General features: G+C 35.0%; 1 protein-coding gene across 10 annotated transcripts; it reads right to left on the bottom strand.

Annotated features, from left to right (window-relative positions):
• Positions 1-267: 267 nt before the first annotated feature.
• On the bottom strand, positions 268-16,031 carry LOC106793463. 10 transcript variants are annotated; one of them, XM_014760422.1, is made up of 4 exons: positions 15,946-16,031; positions 12,256-12,438; positions 8,709-8,923; positions 268-3,284 (listed from the first exon to the last, which is right to left on the bottom strand). In XM_014760422.1, exons 2-4 carry the CDS (start codon positions 12,350-12,352, stop codon positions 918-920), a joined length of 2,679 nt encoding a protein of 892 aa, XP_014615908.1. In that variant the 5' UTR covers positions 12,353-12,438; positions 15,946-16,031; the 3' UTR covers positions 268-917. The 10 variants fall into 10 exon arrangements, with proteins under 10 accessions (XP_014615908.1, XP_014615906.1, XP_014615911.1 ...); XM_014760420.1 differs by having other exon boundaries at positions 15,803-16,029; XM_014760425.1 differs by having other exon boundaries at positions 15,930-16,028.
• Between the last annotated feature and the right edge of the window lie 11,540 nt (positions 16,032-27,571).

Below are 27,571 nucleotides of genomic sequence, written 5' to 3'. Positions count from 1 at the left end.
AGGATAAGAGAAAAAATAGATTACCAGCACGGTTAAACTTAAATCTGTATTTTTTTTTGACGAGAAGATAATAATAAAAAGGAACAAGAATAATATAAAAGAAAAAGTATTGGGGGAAAAAATGATTGAAAATACTAATCATCAATTCTCATTTTCTTCTTATCGATTCCGTCGCGAGTCATCTTAACAATGTTCCTTAATAAAATCTGATATAACACTTTTCTTATTTTTATTTATATATATATATATAATTTATATTTATATATATATATATATTTATATATTTATATATTTAAAAATTTGCATTAGTCCTCACCGAACACGAACGTCCATTAGTTAATTTTTTTTTTTCTTTTTTTTTTTTTAACACCGTGAGCAAGAATCCGCACATCATACCTTTTTGTTTTTTTCCTCCATTAATAATAGTTCCATTGTTTTCCCTTCCACGAAATATTCCTCCGTATAATATATATATATATATAATATGGTTAGTTTCAAAAATGGCCGTCAAAATGAGGGATAGAATTTTCATTGGCACTTTCGCGTCCTGGGACCTATGGGAATACACGTACGTGTATTATTATTTTGCAAGTATGTATATTCTCTCTCGCAAACTCATACGGCGACGTTAACGATAAACTTTCCTAACGACCAGTAATAACTGTTGCGAGTTGACAGTTGTTTATTATCATTCGGCTTAGGTACGAAAAGTAAGATATTATTTTGGAGGAAAAATCGTGCAAGTTTGAGGAAACTTTCGTCGTCGTGATCGAACGAGGGAGAACAAAATCATCAACGCAACGACGACGACGACGACGACGATGATGATGATAATCACGAAGTTCGCGTTTTTCGCGTTGGTAATTCACGAAAGGGTTGTAACAACGATATGCTGAAATTTGCGTCAGGTCAGAACGCTAATACGGTACGTGAATGTCTCTAGAACGAGAACGGCGTTTACAAATACGACACACCACGATGAGGCAAGATACTGCAAGTAGTATAGTCAAGCCAGCACCAAGTCCGGCCCCAGCCCAACCAGCAGGACCAACGACACTTCCACCATTTGATCCAAGAGGTCCAGCACAGCTTTCGAGAGACTCGTCGTTAGGTTCGGGACGACTGTTGTTACTGTACGGGATTACGCTACTCGAACTAATACTAGGACAATTGACGACACCGTTGCATACCAACCTCATAGGTATGCAACCGGCATCACCCGGACAACGGAAGCCACATTCCTCGTCGAGTTTTTGGGTGTTCAGTCCGCCCGAGCTGTCCCTTGGCAAATGATAAAGTTCGGTCCAAGCAATTTTAAAGGCTACTCTTGCCGGCGCCATGGATCCGGTAAATTGAATAATTATATTTGAATATTCAGTGTCGTCGTGATCGATTGGTAGAATTTGACCAGCCGAAATAATCGGCATCTCTCTTACATAACTTACGTTCTCCCCGCAAATACCAAGAAAGGGATCGCTAGATCCGGGAAGAAAGATCTCGAGTTTGCCATCCTCGCAAGAACGGGAGGCAAATTTTATTTTGTCGAAATGTAGCCACAAGTCTCGTTCCAAATTGACCCTTAACTCCCAAATACACTTGATCGATCTAGGTGGTGCAACGAATCCTAATACCTCGTAATGAGGAAATTCGATCTCGCCGTCGGTGGTAGCAGGTAATATGGCAGGACCGCATAGTGGACTGTGAGCGAATTCGTAATTGGCTTCGAAAATCGGCGAAGGTTGTTTGAAGTAATTCGCTGCAGCTCGAACACCGTCTATTAGAAACTTTAGTTCTAGTTTCTCGCCACGGGATACTATTCTGATAGGTGATATGGGTGTACCGTCCTCCTCGTCGCGACGACATATACAAGTACCCTTAACACCATCCGGTCCAGGTTCTCGTACGATCAATCTATCGACTCGACTATCCCAACAGTGACCACAGTGACCCGTGGAACGTTCCTTGAACGATACCGATTCGATCGTTAGAATCACTCGAGCGAATAGTCTTTTGTCCGTGAGAAATGTATAGGTGCAGGAAAGATCCACCGGTGGGTTTCCAGGTCGTTTATAAATCAATGTATTCAGGGGTGATCTCAAACGTCCAGCACGATCTCTCCAAGAAGTAAATTTTTCGTCGCATTCCGTCCCAGGTACAGGCTCCCCGAATCTCGTAGCATTAAAGAAATCGTAATGTGCCCAATAATAAAGAGAACTACCGGAATAACTGCCGGTTTTACTTTCGAATCTAACGAATAAAGCGTTTGAGGTTGAGACAAAATCGTGTTTCTCCATGGGCTTGCTGAATGTATCACAAAAGGTCTTGATTATTCTAGCATCGTCCGGCCAATCCGCATCGTAGAGTGTAAGGCTCTCGCCGCAGTCGCCGTCGTAAGGCTTGATGGGCGATTCGATTCGATTGACACGGAAACTTGGAAAATAAAGTCGGGCTATTTCGCCGGGGCGACCTCTGAGCAAATAGGTACAACTTGTATGAGGTGGGTACCAGTGGGCGACGGACAGAAAAATACCTTCGTTACCGCGTTCGAGGGACTCGCTGTTGAGTAGCCAATCGCAACTACCGTTTTTAACACCCGCCGTCTCGACGTGACCAGGCCAATTGCCAACGTTGAAGTGAAAACCCGTGTTGAGTAGGGGACCGGCTGGCGATGAAACAAATTCGACATATAGATCCTCGCTGGTCCCGATTATACTATAGGGAAATTTGCCCATACCGCAGAATGTACCGATCACCGGGCTATTTTCATCTTTCCCATCGAAGACACGTATATAATCGTAGGGACAATGTTCCGAGCCGGAGCTTATCGGTCTCATCGGGCAGGTCATTATATTCTCGCATCGTTGCCCGTCGATATTGAACTCCTCGTTTTCTATGTAGAGCTTTATGAATGGCAATCGTGTATTAAGCTTGTATTTACAATGCAAAGCTCGCGGATAAATACCCGGAAAGGCTGGGCTCTGTACGTAGCACGTTTGCAATCTGCAGTCCTTAAAAACCCTCTCGCAGTAACTCCCAGGCACGATTTCGCCTCTTCTGTTTGGATAAAGTTCTGGATGCTGGCCGTACCTCAGGTAAACGTCGAGCTGCTGTTCTGCCCGCGAGTCGAAACTGAAGTAAGTTTGGTCCGTGAAGTTCTCTGCGTGGAAGATCACTCGTACGAAACTCGTCTCGGAAATGAACGTTTGCGGTTGCTCGGATTCGCCACAATAGACACCGGGGTCTTTGCGATTGCTCACCTCGGTTTTCGTATTGCCATCTATGATCTGCAACAAACAAATTAAAAGGAAGAACAGAAAGAGAGACAGAATAAAATAAATATAAAAATAATGGAAATAACAGAAAGAACAAATAAGAATTTCCCTTTCCTCGTCCAACTTTTTTCCTCGTTCTCCTCTCGAGACGCCCTTGTTTTTTCTCAAATTGATTTTCCTCCCTACTACTACTACTACTACTATTACTACCACTACCACCACTAGCTTTCTACTCGTCGGAGAATCCCAGGGCCAAAGAGGGGCAAGTGTTCTCGCTGGAATTAATCCGCGGGAGGGTGCGAGAAGCAGTAGGAGCTTGCGTAAACTTTGCTTTCCGGCGAAACTGTCCTTACGATTTGTGTTTCTACCATAGTAGTCGTAGGTGTGTATTTCCTCCATCGCGTACCGCGTTACAAGAATCTTATTACCAAATACACTGGACTTATCTGAAAGCCTTCTAATTAAAATTTAACAGACAAACCTAAGAACTTGTATCACAATGGTGAGAAAACACGAATCGAACATGAAAACTTATCCTACATAAACAACATTCAAAACATTTCAAACAAAGTTTACTTATTAACAAGAGGTAAGAAAATCCTAGTTAGGTAAATTTGTCTGTCCAGGTTTGTTATTTAGATCCATCCATCCATCCATCCATCCATCTATTTATCTATCTATCTATCGAAGAACATCCGACGTTTCTCAATTTACGAAGGAAATGGTGAGAGTTGTGGGAAGGTTAACGAGACGATAGAAGGATAGGAGCCGAAAGCGGAAGGCGAAGCATATCTAGTGTTGCGCGCTAATTAGGCTTTGCGGTAGGAGCCATCTCGCAAATTCAATACCCCAGCTGTAGTTCGCATGTAAACGATCATTGCGATAAGCCAGCCAGGATAAAGCGAGACTCTGTTCGGTAGGATTAATAGACCCATTACAATCTATACGCGTGATCGAGTTCCGTCCATTTTGCCCTGCTGCGATTGCCAGTCTGTTTGCGAGCTCGACTTATCTTTTAACGCGATCTCTAAAGAGAGAGAGAATAAGAGAGAGAGAGAGAGAGAGAAGCGGGATGGAACGCTTTGATGGTTGTTCTTCCTTGATAAAGAAAGATAAAGCAAAAGGGAGAATATTTACTAAGTTTCTACTTGGCTAAGTAGAAATGACTTGGTTGTGATAATAATGGACATTAAATGGATTAAATAAAAAAAAAAAAAGAAAGATATAATAATCATCTCGAGATGATCGAAGCGGGCTTCTTCTCTGTAAATAATTTTGAATAATTTTGATGAAAAGAGACAGATAGATAAGATATAGATAAATAAATAAATGTAATTATTGTTTCTTGAATATAACTATTTTCGTAGTCGTTAATAACAAGTTATTAATAAACTGTCAAAGGTACGTTTAGGGTAGATCCTTTGAACGTTCATTCATTCAACTTTTACTCGACTCAAAGAGGGAGAGATTTCAATGTTCTTACGAGTATGTGTATCAATACTAGAACATCGTTACATAGCATCGTCCGTCTGTTGAGCAAACGTTGCCTACACGATGTCGTCGTCGTCGTCGTCGTCGTCGGTACCGTAATCAAAGTTTCACTTGGTCGTACTAGTATATATATACATATATATATATACTGTCTAGGAGTAGAGAAGTAATAGTGGTAGTGCAAAGACCTTTTACCAAGCCCTCTCTTACAAACCCATCTCTACCTACTTAAATACCTAAATACCTACATAAATACTTACCTATCTATCTATTTATCTGTACGTACGTACCAGTATAATACGATTTCATAGGTGAATTTACGGAAACTATAGCGGCCTTTAGGATATCAAAGCAAAACGTATTTATCAGGCTCAAGAGAAGCTATCCATCAGCGTTATCTTGTCGCGAATTTATTTTTAGCTACGACGTAAAATATTGTCCCATAGGCAAATCTACATATACCTATATCTATCTCTATTTATTTATCAATCCATCTATCTATCTATCTGTCTATCTATGTATGCATCTATCTTTTAGTTTCTTTCATCAAACCACTTTCCAAGAAGAAACTTATGTAAAGTAACTCATAAAGTTTAAATCTTATCACCCAACAACGGTTTATTGATAGATATATCTGTTGATCTGGTCGAATTTATTTGATTTAAAAATGTATAGTAAATATATACCAAATTTATGAATAATTATTTTTAAATAATTTCGTTTTTTTTTTTCTTCAACTTTACGAGAAGCTTCAAGAGAAATGATCAAAAATTATCAAAACTAAAATTGGTAAATCAATTTTGACAATTGGAGTTCACTGAACACATTCTATTTGTAAATGACATATAATTTTTGTTTGTCAAACGATGACGAAAATCCTGACGTTAATGTTCCATTTTTAACTGTGATGATAAAATAAGACTACTCGAAGGATCGAAAGAGAGAGGCAAGAAAGTTATAAATGACGTCTGACATGTCTCTCGTTAAAATATAAAATGTGGTGTTTAGAGGTTTAAATTAAGATTAATTTAAAATAATAAAAAAGATTAGCAAAAGGGGCGAGTAACGAAAATATATAATTATATATAAGTAACAAAATTACTTTTTCACCAACTCGCGAGATATATTTTTTTTACGACATAATAATCATAGTATACGATCAAACGATCTTTAATCGTGCTCATTGTCGTATAGTTATGTATCACGAATAATACGAGTTCTCGTAATCGAGATATCATGCTCGAAAAAAACTTTATCCCTCGAAAACTTTATTCCTGAGTTTCTTTGTACTTTTTAATAATTTCTTACTTATCGTTCGGTAGGATCGCGCATATCTGAATGGGTGCCTCCGGCTAAGAGACAATAAATTATCCACGATAAGATATGGAGCATCATACTTACGAGGAGAAAAAGAAAACAAAAAACCAAACTGAAAGAATAGTTTAAAAAAATAAAAAATGAAAGAAAATACACAAAGAAAGTTAAAAGTAAGTTTAAGAAGAAGTAAAAAAAAAAAAGCAAGGACAAATAACGGAAGACGAAAACGAATTCTGATCGTTGGTAAGTAGAGAAGAAAAAAAAAAAAAGAGAAAAAAAAAAAAAAGAAACGGTACAATATAAAGTACGAGAGGAAGGATCGTAATAACGATGATATTCGTAGGGTTTTGAGAGAAACCTCCGAAGCAGCATCTAGTATAATACTTTAAAAGTACCATAATTGTGGTAGAGTTCCTACCAATGCGAGTGGAGGTGATAACAGAGAGGGTTGAGGGAATGAGAGGAGAATGAAGAGGAGGAAGGTGGGAGTGTAGTTGAAGGTGGAGGAGGAGAAGAGGGAGAAGAGGAAAAGGGAGGGAAGAGCTGCTCGGTGTTAGGAAGATCAATAGTCGTTTTGCAACGACGTTAGGAGTACTCTAGTGTGCATTACGGACGATATTTACCAACGAATATAGCAATTTTATTCACCGCTTTTATCAGCGTTGATTAACTCTTCGTAAGCTCCAACTGGTTATGTGTTTTAATGAGGAGAAAACGAATGAACGAATGAACGAACGAAATATTTCTTACGATGGAAATTTCTATTTCTCTCTCTCTCTCTCTCTCTATCCTTTTCTCTTTCTTGCAGAGCAAGAAAATTCTTTTAATTTTCACAGAGCTTTGGCTTTGCCAACGTATGGTAAATTTCGAAATATGCGGGAGAGCCCTTTCCATCCTCGATTAACGAAGATTATTCACGGTTATGTACCTTTCTGACTTAGAGTTCATTCATATTCGAGTTGGTTGGTACTCGTCCGATTTTCAAGTAATGCTGAGAGATATATATACGTGTATTGGTATTTATATGTATGCTTGTGTTTGTGCATACGTTCCTGAATTTATAATGGAAGAAAGAGGATTTTGATTGGCGCTATCATTTATATATGTATATTTTACTTATTTATTTATTTATATATATATAGAAATGCGTTTGTATATGTATATATATATACGTATGGATATGTTATACAGATATGCAGTCAAATTAGTGATACTCGATAGAAACGTAAAATAATGAACGTATAGTTCGTTTGTTAGCACGAAGCTAACAACGAGAATGCGTTCTTAACGAGGAATTAAACGTTATCAATTCTGTACACTTGACGATTTATATTATTGTTATGCATATAAAGTTATGTATATTCATATATCTACGTGTGTATATATATAAATATATTATTCTTATTATTATTATAATTATTATTTATATATTATTTATGTAATATATTATATATGCAAGTTACATGTTACTATATATATACACAAAGTTAATTTAAATAAAAATGAATAATAACATCGTAATTAATCCTTATAAAAATTGGACATTTGTTATTTTTCTCTACAATATTTTATTTTCTTCTTTTCTTTATTATCTTTTATCTCAATTAAACCTAATTCATGGACAATTTTGCAGTTCACACAAACCCGTAAATTCATGATAGTTAAATAAATAGATAAATCGAATGAAACTATGATTCTTAAATATTTTCACGAATCTATAAAAGGATTCGTTTGGAAAAAATGTTTTTTTTTTTTTTTCGGAATTACGAGTAATAATAATCATAATAATAATTGTATTATGCGTATACGTGTAATTTATATGTATGTGTTACGTACAAATATACATACGCGCTCGTATATATGTGTATACGTAAAAGAGGAGAACGAAGAAGCTTTTTATTTCTTTTAGCCCTCTCATATAATATAGCCAGGGCCAATTTCGCTCGTCTAATATTCTGACTGTTCCACCGGACCAACGCGCGCGCAATTTGTTCCGCTAATTAATTGCACGACTTTAGATGAAGGATAGCTTGCCCAGCCGTATTTCTCTCGTTAATGGACGTCGCACAATCAGCCGTCCAAGGCACTATGCATTTCGCTACGAACAATGCGTTTTCATCCATCCTACCTTCCTCCTCATCCTCCTCATCCTCATCCTCCTCATTCTCCTCGTTCCCATCCCACTAAGTCTTTCTCTCCCTCTCTCCCCCCCTCCCCTTATTCCCTCTTTCTCCTAACTCCCTTCACCCCAATCCCAACCTTCTATAGAATCATTAGTGATTCTAAACGATCCTGAAAGCAATAAGAAGAAATTTCCTTTCGAATCAATAAAAGAAGAAAAAAAAATCTTCCATCATCTAAACAGAATCGTTTACTCCTTTCCTATCACCTTCCACCATTTAACACAATCTGGATTTTACGGATTAATATTCGATCATCGAGGTATAGAAATTTTGTTCTAATTTTTTGGTAGTAATGTTTTAAAAACTTTTAAATGTATTATAAAATATGTATGTAAATAAAATTATGCGAAATGTGTGTGTAAGAGTATTTTTGTGTTAATTGTTGTTGTACACGCGTGATTTTTTCTTTTGTCATGTGAAAAATGAAATAAAAAAAGAAACTTACCTGGAGGTAACCACCCGAACAAGTTGTAGCATTTTCCAATACGCCAACTTTGAATTTCTTGAAACGTACACGAAGAATCCAATCTCTAGGTGTACCACGAAAAGCACGAAAACGGTACCAACAGTAAAGTGGTTTTCCCATGTTGGCAGCGGTCACTGCAGGGCTAGAAACATCCTCGTAGATGTCGACGGTCTTGTTGCAGTGGCCACGGTCCGCTGTTAATTCAAAATTCATTAATTCGTTATATTATTATCATGAGATTTTCTTTTAGTTTTATTTTATTCAAAAATGTATGAACGTATTATACATTTTTTGGATAAGAGATTGGGAACGTCGATCTATTCCGAAATCGATATTTAATCATTCATAATATCGATAAAAAAAAGTTTCAACGGATATATATCCTAAATTACTTTCTACACGTTTATAACATGTGTATGTGTGGGTGTGTACATGTGCACGTTAATAATGAAAATCTTTTTCTTTCTCATGAATATTGGTGATTCTTGATTAAACGTAAATTTCGTTAAAAAAAAAAAAAAGATGCATTATTCATCGATAACTATCGCGTTTAATTCTAAACGTTTTGTAAAGGATTAAAAAAAAAAAACTTTTAAGAGAAAAATATAAGAAAGAGAGGAGGGAGGAGAGAAGTTAACAGGGATGAGATATAAAGAAAATATTAAAAAAAAGAAAAAGTAGGAACGGGAAAGTCAAGAAGACGAAGAAGAAGCGATAGTCGATCATCTTGTTGCACGACACTCATAATCCCCCCATCCACTCGTAACCCCCTAGTCATGTATCTTCCAGGCGACCCTCTTCTCGGAGGCTGGTCGTCATCACTCGAGTTTCCCTCCTTTATGTCGTTGTTGTCATCGTCGTCGTCGGTTGATGCCTCCAACCACCCAGAGTGTATCAGGAGTAATAAAGAAAAAGAAAAAGAAAGGAAAAAAAAAAAAATAGAAAAAGAGAAAGAAAGAAAGAAAGAAAAAGTATCTTGGCGAGGTACCAACGAGATCATTCAAGGAGAAGTGTCCTATTAGAACGAGTATTATCAAAAGAAAGAAAAAAGAAAAAAAAAAAAAGAAAAGAAAACAAAGGGAAATAAAGAAAAACACAAGATAGAATATGATTTAAGGGAGAAGCCTTCAAAACAAAAAGGGGTGACGGTAGAGAAGTAAAGGGAGGTGGGGGGGGGAGGAAGATTGTTGAAATGTAACAAAGAAAGAAGAATAAATTTGGAAAATAAATTTCTCTTGCCTGTCGTGACTCACAAATGTCTTTATTTTTCACGAAAAATATAAAGAAAAGGAGAGAGATAAAAAGAGAGAAAGAGAAAGAGAAATAGAGAGAGAGAGAGAGTGAGAGAGAGACCGAAAGACGCTTAATCGATTCGGCTTTTGCCGTGTTTGCCACGCCGCGAGTTATACCTATATGCGGTATGAAGTGAGTGAGGGTGGTAGTAGGGGTTGGAGTGTGAGGGATCGAAGGTAGGAGTAAATTGTTATTGATTTACCGTCTGTAGGGTCTCGCATCGTTTGCTACCTAATATAAGAATCATATGTATATATATATATATATGTACGTTTCATATACATGTACACACATTTTCAATGTATGTATTTTATATTATTTTATACTCGATCTGTTTTATTTTCTTTCTCGTGATAACGAAGATTCGAAACAAAAAAAAATAGGGACAGAAAACCGAAGGAAACTGGAAACTGGAAAGGAAAGGAAAATGTGCAAAACGATTTTTCGGCTTTATTTGTATCTACTATAAAGTCCTCTTCGATTGTCATAGTCTTCCTCGAAGACAATCGTCCTCGTCGTCGTAGTTCTTCTATTGAAAATCCTTACTGGTTTTATCGGACTACGAAAAGGAATCGTATCGATCTATTTCTTTCTTTCTTTCTTTCTCTCTCTCTCTCTGTGTATCTATTTCTCTCTTCTTCACATAAACTATCTTTCTTTTTCATACGTGCACTCTCTATCTCTCTCTCTCTCTCTTTATTTTTCATAAACTAACCCTTTCACACACACAGACACACATACAATCACTTTCTCTCTTTCTCATACACTATCTCTCTCTATTTCACACGCACACTCTCTTTCTCTCTCTCTCTTTATTTCTCATAAACTATCATGTCTCTCTCTCTCTCACATATACACACATACTATCACTCTCTTTCTCTCTTTTTTTCCTTTTCTTTTTGTCTCTTTATCTCACAATTTCGTTTTCTCTCTCTCTCTCTCTCTCTCTCTCTCTCTAACTCTGTATCTCCTCTCTTGGTTGGTCCTTTTTCGTCGATATAACTGAACGTTCGTTCGATTACTTTTCGCTTTTATATCAACTTCGTCGTTCGTCCTTCTATCGAATACAAATAGGAAATTGGGAGATGAGAATGGGAGCGCAGTATCTCGACACGAAGAGACAAGAAAGTGGTCCATTGGATATATATATATATATATGTATGTATACGGCAATACATACACATATATACAATATTATATAGGATGTCCCACTTTAAATATGGACCATCATATCAATTCGCAAGGATAAGTAACCCACATCGAAATATGTATCAGATTTGTATTGTTTTATTTTCTTTTTTTTTTTTAAACACTATCCTCGTTAATTCTTCTTGTATCAGTTTTTTTTTTTTTTTCAATTCATTTTTCTACATCATTATAAATATTTCGAAGAGCAAATTTTCACGATCATTGAAAATAATTTGATTAATTATCGCGTATTTATTATTTACGCGAAATACATACAAAAAAAATATATATATATACGGAGAGAAGATCTATATAAAAAAAAAAAAAAAAGAAAAAAAAAGAAAAATGTATCGTATTATTAAAATATATTCAAAGAGAAAATGTATATGAAATGTCTAGAAACACAGATAGAATACGGTAAATCGAAGAAACCAATTGAAGGAATTTTTGCAAACGCAAAGAAATATGTCTCGTATATTCCTCATACTTCGATGGGATCTTCTACTTTCCTCGTCTTTTTTCTATTCTACTGAATAACGTCGCTTTCACGGGTTTTACATTTTTGTTAGGGGCAAAAGCTTGACTCCCCTACAGGGCTAAGAGAGGAAAACGCTGGCGCAGCCACACGTCAGATTTTTCTCTATTTCTTTCTTTCTTTTTTATCTCTCTCTCTCTCTCTCTCTCTCTTTCCTTCTTTCTCTTTCACATACACACACATATTTTCGTCAAAAAAAGAAAGAGAGAGAGAGAGAGAGAACGATGAAATGCCTTAAGGGAAAAGAAAAAGTACACCGCTGCTGGCGACATTGAGAATCGTAAAGCTCGGTGAATTTGAATGAAATAAATCCGAAGGGATGAAAACTTTTCAGTTATTTCTTTTCTAAGATTAGAGGAATTAGTAGAAATATGAAAGAACAGAGAAACAAGAAAATAACTCGAAAAATTGAAAAGAATTAAATAAATAAAGAAAAAAAAAGAAAGAAAGAAAGAAAGAAAAGGAATGAAAATCGTGCTTATTATTAGTTTAAGGAATCGTGAGACATACCTCTGCGAATGGCAGCGGGACTGGGGGTGGCAAGAACGAGAAAAACAAGAACGAACAACCCCCAGCCCCAATTCCTCGAAAGCATAGTTGTTGTCATCGTTCGATAGAGCGACCGCTGCCGGTGAGATTGTCAATCCACCTGCGGTTCTCCTTCTTCTTGCACCTTCATTTGCCTTCCTCCACCTGAGTACATAATGCAATATAGTTACAACCCTTACTTTGTTACCCTCTTTATATTTCTCTCTCTCTCTTTCTCTCTCTCTCTCTCTCTCTCTCTCTCTCTCTTTCTTTCTCCTTCACCCTTTCTCTTTCTTTCTCTCTTTATATTTGTATATGCATGTATATGCAAGTTTCTTTGCGATCTACAAACGACAAACACACACTTTTACGATCCCTTTCATCTCTTTTATATATAACAGTGTCATGTAACTTATTACAAGCTGATATCACGATAACTGCACAGGAGAAACATCAAAGAAGAAAGTTATTTTCCACAGTTCGTTGTTATATTATCTTTTATTAGATAATAATCATTCATATATAGTCAGTTGCGTAATTTTCTATCGAATTGATAAAAGAGATAATTTGGGTTTTGTTGGAAACATATTTTATTGCAATTTTTGAAACTAAACGCGGAAAAGTAAAACACAATTGCACAATTTTTCTAACAAACATTTCTACAACTCTACACACATTGTTTTTTTTTTAAACGACAACGACTAACAAATATATAATTATTATAATATTATATTCAGATTTTATTCGAGCGTTTCTGTTATAAGAAAAAGAGAAGAAAAAAGAAAAAACGAGGTTATTGTAATTATGCCTCGGAGCATAATTGTAAGGAAAACTAATAGGAGAGCTCGTAATCGGCCGTCTTTCATATTCCCTGAAGATTAATGGGACACGAAGTCGAATTTTCGGTAGGGAACGACGATATTCGTGCGTCCTACTTCGTGGAAGTGCTGATTGCGAACGGAAGAGAGTCTCGCGAACGGAAACTCGTGCCGTCTAGTTAGGAGGAACGCTGAAAATAAAAGGAGGCCACCAGAGTCGTCGGGGTTCTGCACGAGTGGATGGATTACGTGGAAGCCTCGAGAGTCAGTCCCTCGTTTCCATACAAAGATTCCAATACCGATTCGATTTTCTTTCTCTTTCTACATTTCTATATACCTCTGTATGAATGATGTGTGTGTGTGTGTATGTGTATTTGTGTGTATATATGTACGTCTACCTATTTCTACCTTTTTCAACCTCTTTCTCTCTCTCTCTCTCTCTCTTTCTACCTTTTCATTTCTTTCTCTTTTCCTTTGAATTTGTTTTCTTGTTTTCTTTTTTATTTCTTTCATTTTAATCAAAGAAGAGATCAAAGACATTACCATTAACTGTCCTAGGAAAGTTTAACCAGTTGATGCACCACCATCGTATTATCAACGAGCACGCAAAACACCGGAAGTGTCTCGTTCGGACTCGGACCCCCATCATCTCGGTCGTTTACTCGACAGAAAACGTGCTGATAATTCTCCATAAATTTAACAGTTAATCCCCTCTTTCGATCACGTTAAAGAGACTCCTTCCTCCTCCTCCCCCTCCTCCTTCACTTTCTTCTTATTCACTATACTTACATTTCTTACATCACTTACAACAACATCTTTTAAGACATTCGTAAACATAAAGTGTATACTTTTTTTTTTTCATTGTATCTATTTAATAATATTAAAGGCAAACATTCGTATTTTATTATTAACTTCGCTAGGGTTTTTTTTTTTTTTATTTATCGTTGTGAATTTATCCTCGAAATTTGATTTCAAATCACACAAAAGAGAAGAAACTTTTATCTTCGAATATAAAATGATCAGAGAGTTGAGAGCGTCAAAACGTATAAAATCTTGTTTAAATAGAAACTAGTCAAGGTATACGTCTGTCCGTCCGTCTGTTTCTGTAGATGAGATAGAAGCTATTCCGTGGGATCTTTTATTCACAAGTTTCAACGTTGCTAGCGTCTCGCCGCGAGACAAATCGCGAGATACTCCTAACTTTCCGCAAATTCCTCTCTTTCTCTCTCTCTCTCTCTCTCTTTATCTTTCTTTTCTTTTTTGGAAGCTTTTCCAGTCGTCTCTTCATCTTTCTCGCTAAGCTTCCTACGTTGAGCTTTATCGTTTCTACATTACGCGTTGCCCACACATCGTGCGAGAAAACTATCGACCGAAGTACCGAAAGAACCCCCCCTCCCACCCCCGCGTATCTCGCGAACTGAACGATATATATATTTTAAAAAAAAAAATAAAAAGAGAGAATGGGAGAGAGAGAAAGAGAGAGGGAGAGAGAAAAGTCAGTCGTCAAAAGTGCAAAAGAAGATAAGAGAGATAAAATATACCACGCGCAATACATAAAATCTCTTTTATAGAAATAAATAAATAAATAAATAGAAAAAAAAATAAAAATGTAACAAGAGAGAAATAAAAATGAAAATATCGACAAAAATGTAATTAATAATTTTCCCATGTATTTTATTTGTTCGAGTTAATTCATTCGATGTGTTGTTTGATAGTAATAAATAACAATAAAATCATTTCGAGAAATGAAATGTATCGGGGCTCGGAAGATAAACGCGTGTATGTAAACGATCATTAATAATTAACATACCGCGCGCGCATGATGAATATAATATGATAGTTGTTAAAGGAAGAGAAAACAACACAGAGAAACAAAAGGGGTGGAAAAATAATAAAGATAAAAAATGAAGTTGCTCGGTCGGGCATGCTCATTTGCGGCCATCGCGTTGTAACGGTGATTCCGTGATTCTCGTGATGAACAATTTTTCTTCTCTCTCTCTCTCTCTTTTTCTCTCTTTCTCTTTCAGGAGAGAAAGAAAGAAGAAAAGAGAGAGAAGGATAGATAGAGAGAGAAAGTCCAAGAGGATGATATCGAATCTCTTTCTTCCTCGTGCAGCATTTAATCAAAGTAGGAAGGAAGCAAGCAAGGTTAGCTAAATAACTAGGTAGCTTTAGCTAGAACTTGCGAGAGAGCTTGCAAGAGCTTCTATATGTCTCTGTATGTAGCAATCCCGACGCTTTCAGAGCTTTTCGCTTTCTCGAATGCACCACCAGCACGACATCTTGCGAGTTACGTTAAGTTCGACGACCCTCCGGAGCCCTTCGTTGCCGAAGAGAAGAAAGAAAGATTTGCGCGATTACAAGGATGAAGTTTAGGACAATCGGAACGGTGGCAAGGACAATGATGTCAACAACGCGAATCTCAACTTTCAATCCTAATGGTCCAATCCTTAATGATTGCAATTCTTTTCTTTCGTGTTTACCCAAATTTTAGGGTGACGATGATGACAATAATGACAATGATTCGCTATGAGAACAATTCTGATAATTTGTTCCAAAAGGATAGAAGAAACGGGAACAGAGATGGAGTAAGAGTGAGTTCGTGAGAGAGAGAGAGAGAAAGAGAGAGAGACAAAGAAAGAAAAAAAGAAACTCAAAAAAAATGAATCTTTTTTTGAATCCTTCTTTAAGAAGAGATAAATAATCCTCACTGATATACTTTGTTTAATAAAAAACAAATCAAATCTTTATTCATAAACGCGCTGATACTGAATTAAATCGACTAATTTTCGATCACTTGGAAAATCAACCAACTAACTAACTAACCAACCAACCAACCAACCAACCAACTAACCAACGAACGAACAAACGAACGAACGAAACGATGCCGTAGCGATTGGAAAGCTAGGTCGCCGTCGACTGCTGTCCCAAAAGCTTGGAACGTGGCTGGCTTAGTGTTCGATGCATCAGACAGAAGCTTGCGCAAGCTCCCTGCGCCCTTTCCCTCTTCTTTCCCTCCTACCACCATCTCTCGACGGCCCTCTTTCTCATTCTATCTCGCTTACTCCTCATTCTCATCCTCATCCTTCTACATCTCCCCTTCCACCCACCTCAGCACCACTACCACTTCGTCCTCCTACACCACCACCATCACCACCACCCCACCTCTTTCTCCTCCTTCGCACCATCAGGATACGGGAAGTGGCGCGCGCTGCAGCCGTTCCATACGCGCGCGTCCTTTGTTTATTAAGCGAAATACAACGATATCCTCTCCCACCCCCTTTCCACCACCCACCCACCAACCCACCTACACCGCCACCTACATCTCCACCTCATCCTCCTCCTCCTCCTCCTCTTTCTATTCCCTGCGTGATTACTTCGGCATCTTCTTCTCTTTCTCTCTTTCTTTCTTTCTTTCTTTCTTACTTTCTCGTTTACTCTTTTACTCTTTTCAATTACTACAATTCTCTTCCAATATAGACGAGACGATAACCGAGACGTTGATTTTGTGTACTAGTATATGTACATATGTACATATACACAGACTCACTTACTGAAGAATTTTATAACGATGTTATTGAGAGTAAGGTAAAAAGGGAAAGACAAAAAGCTAGATAGACAAAGAGAGAGAGGGAGAGAGGGAGAAAGGAAGATTGATAAAGAGAAGAGGAAGAGGAAGAGGAGGAGGAGGAGGAGGAGGAGGAGTAAGAGAAAAGAGACGCATGTTAATCCCGAGCCGATCGATCCTCAATTAGTAAATTACTACGTGCTACTGCATACGGTGTATTCGTTGAAAGAACACGAACCCAACCATCCCCCTCCCTCCCCCCACCCCAACAAAACACGTATCTCGAAAATATTTACGCAGCTTCAGTGTTCCTTTTCTTTTTTATTTTACTCTCTCTCTCTCTTAGTCTTCCAGATTTATTGCAAACAAAATTTCCTCTCTTTCTCTTTCTCTAAATCTCTTCCCGTCAAACTAATCTCGTCAATTAAAACCCAAAGAAAATCGACTGACATGAGTTATATTCAGTAATTTTTATTCCATCGACAATGCATTACGCGTTTGCCGTAAAGTTTGTTCTTCTTTTTTTAAATTAACAAGAAAAGAAAAATTCTGTCTCGAAGTATCCGCAAAGCTTTCGTATCAAAGATCAAAACTGATTAGGAAATATTCTCTCTTACGATTTATTCAGTTTATCTTCAGTTTATTAACAGAATGTGAAAGAGAGAGAGAGAGAGAGAGAAAAAGATAGATAGAAAGAAAGAGAAAGAAAGAAAGAGTCAACAGCTCAGGGATCGAGCAAAAGTTAGAGGATTTGCATATCGGTAAAACGCTCGGTGAGCTACTTTTTCTTTAATTTATGCAACTTCAATATTAGCAGTAAAATTTCTTCTTATATATATATAGAAGGAAAGAAAAAAGAAATCTTAAAGAAAGAAACGAAAAGATATAAGTAAAAAAGAAACTCCGTAAGATCTTTATCAATGTGAAGAAAAAGAACGGTGGGGATTGGTGCGTTCAAACGAAAACGATTTGCATCCATCCCTAATGCTCCCCCATCCCCCCCCACTCCTCCTCTTTGCCTATCTCTTAATTGTTTTTTATAGTCGGTGGTTTTGTAACGTATATACTCCCTATGTTATGTACACGAACATTTATACTCTCTGTATATCGACGTCGAAACATTTTATACCAAAATATCCTTTCATGAATATGCATGCAAAACTCTATTTAGTTAGACGCGTATTGAACGATACGATGGGTTCGCATAAGTATCCGCTATGAATATCCATTAGAAGTGATTTTTGTCGAAGCTCCGCCGACGTATCATCCCTGAAGTTACGTGTTGGTTTGTGTTCTGTGGTTGTGTTGCATTTTCTGTTGGCCAGATCCAAGCGAGATACATACATCATCCATCCGTATCGTCGACACGGACATTCAATATCCTTCTTTTCCATTTTCGACAATGGAGGCTTCTCTCTGTGTTATGCATATACAGGGTGATAAAAAATAAAGGGTTCGTAACTTGTGGTATAAATGATACGTGGGGGTTTGGTTGAAAAGTTTTTAATCTGACATAGAAACTATTTTTTTTTCTTTGTTTGTTTTTCTTTTGCAATGAAATTCATTTTTATTTATAAGAAATTAATTTTTGTTTAGACAATAAAGAAAACTTTTCGATTTTTGTGATTCGTAAAAGAATCTGAATTGACTTAGAAATTATTATAATACAATAATTTTAAATTTGTCGCGCTAATAACCACATCCAAATTAAAAGGAAATCTACTATTTCTATAGGTACGACAAGTTTTCCGAAAAGTAGAAAAAATATTCGCTTCTGTATTAAGAATAAAACCAAAATTTGTTTTATTAGAATTTTATTTTTTTCATCATTTTGTGAGTACTATCAACCCTAAATAATTGATAAACCCTTGTTTTATATCACCCCGTATATTTCTACATACCTGTACATATTTATACATAACCTATCCACGGTGTCTGCGAAATGATTTGCGATATTTGTTTTTTCCTTCGTTCTTTCGCTTTTCTTCTTTCCTCTTTTTCATCTCTTTTTTTTTATTATTTTTTTTTTTTTTTATTGTCATTCTTATTTTTCTTTTCTTCTCTTTTAGTTGTTATATTTTTTTTGTCCCCCGTAGAAGAATAGAACAAAACGTGGGGACCATTGTAACTTTTCAAAGATATTGCGTCTCATCCTAAGAAACGTCTCTCTGACAGTATTCTTACGTTGTTCTTAGTAAAAATAAAAAGGTACGTATACTCACGTAGGAAGACTTTTTCTTCGTTAACGTCTTTACCAGTCGTCGAAAGTCGATATCGACTAGATCTTCCTAAAAGATAACGCCTGTCCACAACCCACCATCCACCCATCCCTAAATCCCCAACCAACCCCCACTTTCATCCCTTGCTACAAACGGATACAAACTATATCTAACATTTGACTTTTACTATAAGACGACGACACTCCTCGATATACGACGTCATTACGATAGATAAGAAACGTCTCGGAGAATAAATATCTACTCGAAAGAATCTTACTTTTTGGAGTTTGGAAAAATCGAACAGACCAAGGAGTAAGAAGAAGAAGAAAAAACAGAAAAGAAAAACGTAGGTAAAGATATAGGGTGTGTACATAAGAAAATACGATATTCTCCAAATTGAAATTCACAATCTTTTTATCTTATTTTTGTTCGAAAGATCGAAAATAATAATTCGTAGATAGATAGATAGATAGATAGATGGGAAGGACAAGATGATGATCTGGAGAGGATAAGTTTGGAGATGTAGTGAACCGGAAAAGCAGCAAGACGAAAGAGGAGGAGGAGGAGGGGGAGGAGGTGGGGGAGGTGGAGGAGGAGAAGCTTGAGAAATAACGGAAGGAAGGAAGAGAGTAAGTTTCAATGAAAACCGACTGCGGCTTTTCAAACTTGTGGACCAATTAGACTCCAATTTGTTCTGGAAGACGGCGGGCGGGGTCTCGGCCGCAAAACGGACGTCTAATTAAAGCCGTACGCTTCGGTATTCGAGTAGACACTGACTTTAGATGCTTTATATATATTTGGATAGATAATATATATATCTAGATATAAATACATGTATACACGTGTATGTACAATGAGTCATAGGAATATTTTTATCTCTATTGTTAATGTTAAACAGTAAATATTTGTACGTATTATAAGGTTTTTAGATTCTTATAAACAAAAAAAAAGAAACATATTTTAGAATTATTAAACTTTCACAAATTCATCTAAATTTTAATAACAAAAAATCATTTGTATTTGCGAAAGGAGTAAGCAACGTGTTACCCTATTGAGGTCCCCGTTAACAGATGAGGCCATACCCCATATAAATATCATTCCAAAATCAGCGATTTTTCCAATAAAAGATTTTTGTTATTTTTCAAAAGAGAGAGAGAGAGAGAGAAAGAATACACTCATAGATTAAACTCCTTTATGTTAGAGTTAACTTCTTTCCCTTCGCGATCCGGGTAAACAATTTTTACTCTCGAAAGTGTGTTTTCTTTCTTGCGTCCTCACAACAAGGACTACACCAACAACGAGAACGTCTTCTTTTTCTATTTCTAATTTTTCTTTTTTTTTTTCATTTTTTTTTTCTTTCTTATACATAGCACCAAAAACTTTCACAATACTTTTGCCAGCTTCAAAGTTTCAGGATAATAATACTGGATACCGAATAGTTCTGGCCAAACAAATGGCTTTGTATTCTTTTTTTGTTGTTATCTATATTGCAAAGGATTTAATACGTTTCTCGTCAGCACAGAAATTCTAATGATATTCAAGGTAAAAGTATTGTCCAATAATAATAATACAAAGATTATTATTAATCAAAATAAAGCTGTCAACTAAATATTTATTTGAATTCCATAACGGATATATCAGGTATGTTCTTGTTTTTATAATAAACAATAAGAAAACATTGAAACAATTAGAAATATTCTATTCTTTTATCATAGAAACTTTCTATTTAAGGGAAACTTTACCTAACTTAACCTAAATCAAATTGCCCAGTCCCCCCCCCTCCCTCTACTAGACGAACAACAAGGTTCCTAGGTTCGTCATTCGAGCGAGAAGTGACATTTGTTATTTTCAAGACCGAGTGAACGCATCTTCTGAAATGACTGCTATCTGTGTTTCTATGTTGCGAGTGTCTATACTAGTTCATTGTGGATAAGTGCTGTGCAAGTTCTAACCAAGGTCCTTATGGAGTACTCTTATCAGAAGAATCCTTATCTTTATATCTGAATCACGTATAACGAATCAAATCGTTTACGTGAATTCAGCAGTTCAACGGTTTAGTAATACCAATAAGTAAGAAAGTCAGTGAGAAAGAGAGGAAAAATAAAGAAAGAAAGAACGAACGAACACGTTGCAACGTACCTTTGAAAATGGACGAGTCGGAGCACCGAGTAAAGGGTTAAAGACTCTAGTTTGCTCGATCAGCACCAACTCCGTGTCCTCCCTCGATCGTTTCGTATAATCAGGATGCGAGCAATCGACGTAACGCGAAGGGACGCACGCGAAGGGACGCTCAACAAACGAGCCAAATTTCGTTTCTTTTCTTTTTATTTCAATCTCTTAACTATTTGTGTGTTGTGTATGTGTATGTGTCGCATAAATCCGTCCTTTTTGAAAAGATCATTTATAATTCATAATATAAGTTAAACATTTAATTCCAACCATCATCATCATCATCATCATCATCGATATAACATATCAATCTCTAAACTATTTGTGTTTGTGTATGTGTATGTGTCGCATAAATCCGTCCTTTTTAAAAAAGATCATTTTCTCAATAATATCACATATATATGCTTCATAATATAAGTTAAACATTTAATTCCAACCATCACCATAATCATAATGTTGACTCGACCCCATAGTCCACATTATACCAATATTTAAAAGATAATAAAATTTAAAAACTTTTATTATCAATCTGCGCGAGTAGAACAAATTTAAACAATAGAAATATATCATCCTTATCTTTTCTCTAACTAATCTCTTCATATCTTTGAATTAACATTAAAGAAAATTATCATTTGAAACCATTCGAAAATAATAAAAATAATCTTATGAATTCATCCTATAATGAGATAATACAGAAATCGCGGTATACTTAGCACATAACGTAGCCGTTCATTAAGTAGATTAAATCCATTAATTCGTCGTCTTGTAAGAGGTCGGTACGATAGTAAGAAGAGGGAAAACGATGGGAGGCAAGAAGAGAGAAGAGAGTGAAGGGTAAAAGAGAAAAGGGGAGGAAGGGAGAGCTTTCATAGGATAGCACGAAGCTGTTAGAAGGTATGTGAAGAGAAAGAGAAAGATGGATAGGTGGGTAGATGAATAGATAGATACATAGATGGATAGAGAGAGTGAGAAAGAGATAGAAAGAGAGAGAGAGAGAGAGAAGTAGAAAAGGAAGAAGAGAAGGAGAGGAGACAGAAGAGGAGGGGAAAGAGTAACGGGTCTGGGTCGGGATAAGAGAGTAGCACGAACGATCGGGATTACGGCGCATGGGTGTTCGCCTTCTTCCTGATATAGCTGTATTATATGCTATATGTTCTTCTCTAGGTATAGTATACGTTAACCGGATATAGCAGGAACTAATACGAATGGCAGAGTTTACCTTGGTGAGCTTGCACGAGCGAGTCGGAATCGTTGTTTTCTTCCTCCTCCTCCTCCTACTCTTCTTCCTCATCCTTTTTCTCCTCCTCTTCTTCTACTACCAGGTACTTAGCTTCTGTGTATGTTCTCAATCGTGAAATTTGGCACAGCCAGACCTTTTTCTTCTTTCATATTTATTTATGTGTGTTTTTGTGTATGTGTATCTTTTAACGTATTATATAATATATATGTATGTAATATGTTTGATACAGGAGATGTGTCTGTCTTTTATTTAGAAATATTGCATTATTTTACTGTAATATATATAAAATTGATAATTATAATATGACAAGAGATAATATTTTTATATTATATATATATATTAACTGTTTTTGTTATGGTATAATAAAATATATTATTATTATAATAATATTTATAACGCGAAGCATATTAAAAAGATAAATTCTATATACTTATATTTGTATCATTTTTAAATGAATTACTTAAGTATTATAAGCCTATATGATATTTTTTGAAATTTAATATTGTCTATAGATCATTTAGGAATTTTCAAGTATTATTAACTTATGGGTTACCCTATATAAACTTTTATACGCGAAAGAGGAAAATTCACGAGACGTCAATGTTCTAAGTATACCATGAAATAATTTCTTTTTTTTTTTCTTTCCTAAGAGAAAGCCTTCCCTCCACCCTTCGTATAACGTTACCAACACAAAATCATAGTTACAAGTATGAGTTGTATAGCAACCAAGAGAGATATAATAAATTCTCATTCACGCCTGAGGTACGAGAAGCTTGTTGCGGCCTAGCGACTTCCTTTGGTGTTTAATTAACCTAAGCTGCCTCTGCCTGGGCTTTATATCCATCATCGAAATTCCATCGTTGATACCATGAGATGAGCCTTTCGCGTCAGTCTTTCCTTTCATTTACTTTAACGTTAGGTCTTGTCTCACTCTATTTCCTTTAGCTTTAAATGTGAATTACTAAACGGATTAAATGGATGACACCTGTCGACTTCGATTATTACACTAAATGGTTTTAATTAGAATACCAAGTTATGCAGAAATTTACCGACCTTCCTAATGACAAAAAATTAATTAAACACAATACCCTTCCTCGCCACACACCACCGCCGTCCACTGTTAGATTCGTGACATTTATTTCACACAAAAATTTAACTCGTACGTTCTATGAACGCACAGTTATTATAACTTTAATAAATAATATATAAAGAATATTAAAAAAAAATGAACAATAAGATATAAAATATATAATCAAATATATAATAGGAAAAAAGATATACTTGTTTTTATTTTTTTTTTAATTTAAATTTTATATCATAAAGGTTTGATAACTAACATTCCGCATAATTTGGACCCAATTAAAAGATATACCGATTTAACGAAATATAACAAAATATGTTAATGCAAGTATATCTAACGAATGAGATTTAACACGTGTTACGTTTCGTAGTTGTCCAGACAGATACAACAACCCTTTGAGAATTTTTCGTTTGACGATAACAAATTAAAAGTCTGATGAATTGTGTTAAGCGCAAATCAGTGAATAAAGTTTCAAAATGGTCTGACCACCGACTGATAGCAAGTAGAAATCCACTGGCTCTAGTCAGACGGACTGATGCTAATTTTTATCTAATTATATAAAACGTAACATTTATTTTTTTTCTTCTCATTTTATTTCTCATTTAACAATATTTAAATTTAACGAATATATTTTAAATAAAATTATTTTGTAATAATAAAAACAAAAAAATGTACGTAACATAACAACTCTCGCGTATAAATTGCTAAAGATAATATTCTTGGTTTTGATCAATTCACGAATATATAATAATGGTTGTATCTCGAAAATATTTAAACCTATATAGGGCATATGCATGTTGATTAGATGACACCGTTGTCGTTGATGAACCTTCTCCGTTGAATACATGAATACGCGATACTAACTTTCAAAGTGAAACAGACCCGTTTGTGTTATATCCATTTTAAAGGGAGTAAACGAACGAATAACAAGCTTTTTAAATTACTTTAAACGAATTACTATTAAACTCGTTATTTCAAGCCATATGTTTATATATAAATATATGGATATACATAAATACGCACACATCATACGTAATAATACAATGATGCGTGTATAAAAAGACTTTTCAAGGGAGGGGGGAGATTTTTAAATAAAAATGTAAAGAACAAAAAAGGAGGGGAAGAATTTTACATTTAAATTTAAATTTTATAAAATCTATATTTTTGTCATAACATCGATAATAATCTTTTCGGAATAAATCGATTTTCATATATGAATTTAGCGGATCCGTACGAGACAATCGGATTTGTAAAATGCATAAATCCGTCTTCTACCTTTTTTTTTCCTTCCTTCTTTTTGATTTGGATGAGAACAAAAAAAAAAAAGAAAAAAAGCCAAATAAACTCTTCCAACGAACACAAAACATTTACCCAGAGAGATTCGTTCGTCTTGTATTTTTTTCATAGCTTTTACCATCGAGGTAAAAGAGAAGAAATAAAATGTTTCCAAAATTCGAAACCATCCCTCAGACGCGTCATATTAAATTTTTCAATGTTTAATCAAACATTCAAAACGTCGTTCGTTTGTGTGGTCGATGTAAAAATAAAAAGAAAAACAGATATCCAATTTCAAATACATTAGTGCGAACATTAACACAATTCTATATATAAACAAATAAATTGTAACCAAATTTTCTTCTATTATGCTAAAATATTAGAAAAACCTGATAATGTGATCAAAATAATATAAATTAAAATACAATAATATCTTATTCTCCCCCCCCCGTTTTATCGATTAAAAAATAATATAAAATACAATTTATTTTTTGTACGTAATTTAAAGTTAAATTCATTTTAAAGGAAATTTCTTTCCTATCCAAAGACAATCTCATCTCGAAGAACACAAATCCTTCTGATGTTAATTAAGAAACTTCAAAAGATTTCACACACACACGCATACGTACGTATAAATGCAGCAATAGATCGTTTTTTCGTTCGGTTTACTCTGTTATAAGACTTATTCTGTAATGAAATCTTCGGATATTCTTTATAGTGTGTTCAAAAAAGTTAATACGAATTTTATCTGGATATTTTTTATAATATCCAGATAAAACTCAAATTCATATACTGACTTTTATTATAACTTTTTCCCCCTCCTCTTCTTTTATTCTTATTAAAATTTAATGTTCTTAAAAAAAGAAAAAAAATGTAAAAAAAAAAAAAGGGAAGTTTAATCAAATATGAATGTTTAATATAAGCTATTATAAGAGCTCTTTGTGTAAAAAAAAGAGGAATTTTTTTTTTGTAAGATTTATGCTTCTGTTATAAAAGATAAAATTGTTTTGCTCGTATATTAGACATATATTATATACAGAATGTTTCAAAATATGTGAGCGTAACTTCAGGAATAATTTAGATATGCTAAAATAAGAAGCATAAAAAAAAGGAATTCATGTAACGCTGATTGTTCATACAATCAGCTATCATTAATAATTTTTTATCTTTCAGTAATTCACACAACTTTACTGGCTTCTTACTTAAGTTTATTATACATCGGTAAGCAATGCTGAAAAACTACGTCACTGTATTCAAAACATTTGTCGACAAATTCAAATAACAGCTGATATTTTCAGGAAGGTCTATAATTAAACGTTTCGAATACTGTATTGAACAATTCGAATAGTTTCTATAAAAATTAACCAATAACCAGTTTACTACAAAAATAACTATAATTTGGAAACAAAGCGGTATCGATTTCGTATGATTATATAAACATTTTTTACTCTTATTTTAAAATACCGAAATCAGTTTATAAATTATGTCTGAAGTTATTCCAACATGTTTGGAAACACCCTGTATACATCTATCATCATTCATTACGATTTATCTGATAGGAACGTATTTAAACGTATCACAGGAAATCTTTTTTGAAAAATTATAGCAGATATATATATTTCCACGTTTTAATCGTTTTCCCGTGGAAATAATTTTAAACGTAATAAAGAAGATTACGTATTTTTTGTATTTAAGTATGTATTTATGTATGGATATTATACGATGTGTAAATGTATATGTGAGCAATAAAGTATATAGAAGCACACACGGTACTTTTACCCCTTCTATCTTTGTACTTCTGATTGGCTATCACTTTATCAGCGTCGTCCATCTGCAATAACTTCGACCTGGATATCACTTTTACGTCAATGCTTTTAATGCTCGACATAGAATCGAATCTAGTTGCGAGAGGTATTACTTGTGAAGTGAATTTAATCTGGGGGGGGAAAAGGAGACAAAAAAAGAAGAAGAAGAAAAGAAAAGAAACGAAACGAAAAAAAAAAAAAAATTGTTTCCTCCTTTTTCGCAAAAGGGTCGTAAATTGTACTACATATTTCATGCAGTTACACTTTTTAGCAACATGTACACCGTCTGATGTACTTACTCAACTCGATTTCGCAATAAAACGAGAAGAATAAGTGCCAGAGGAAAAAAAAAAAATGAAGTCAAAATGACGAAGTATAAAATGAAAATAATAGAATAAAAAAAGTAAGTGCAGAAGAAATACAAAAAATTAATTGTTTAATATATAAAAATAAATAGATCTACGCACAAGTATGGTGGTGGTGATGGTGGTGATGGTGGTTGGTGGTTATCGAAATAATCTCCGGTCTGTTTAAAACAGAAAGTTCTATCTAAACAAAAAAAAAAAAATCATCATCATAAATGGCTTGACACGAATAATATCGAGGAGCCTTTTTCTTTTTATTATTTAAATATTTAACAGTAAATATAATTACGCCATCGGGAGTATAATAAAGATTAACAATGAAAAATCTTTAAAATAAAAGATCGTTATATATAACAATGTGAGAATTCAATATATCGTAGATTCATTTCTTCTTTCTTTCTTTCTTTCTTTTGTTGTCATAATTGTTACTGTTTTGTTGTCTCTGTATATCCTCCAATATATTATTTACATTACTCGTGGCTATGTGTCGAGATACCTTTTTACAAAAAAGTATCCAACTACTAACGGAATCGTTTTTGCCAGGACTTTGAGTTTTGCAAAACCGCTTACTGCTGTTGCTGCTCATAGATATTATCCTGAATGCTAATAGGCGCATATCGTGTGTGTATGTATGTGGTGTATATGTGTGTATATGTACGGTAGTAGTATTCATCGATTACTAGCTGCATTTATTTATTTCGTTATTTATTTGTGCCGATAATTAATAACAGTGGCTTTAGTGAAAAAAATTGAAAAAA

Source organism: Polistes canadensis, unplaced genomic scaffold (assembly GCF_001313835.1).
Source record: "Polistes canadensis isolate GaletaPanama2010 unplaced genomic scaffold, ASM131383v1 scaffold_14, whole genome shotgun sequence".
NCBI lineage: Eukaryota > Metazoa > Arthropoda > Insecta > Hymenoptera > Vespidae > Polistes > Polistes canadensis.
This window is presented reverse-complemented; position numbering and strand designations above follow the sequence as displayed.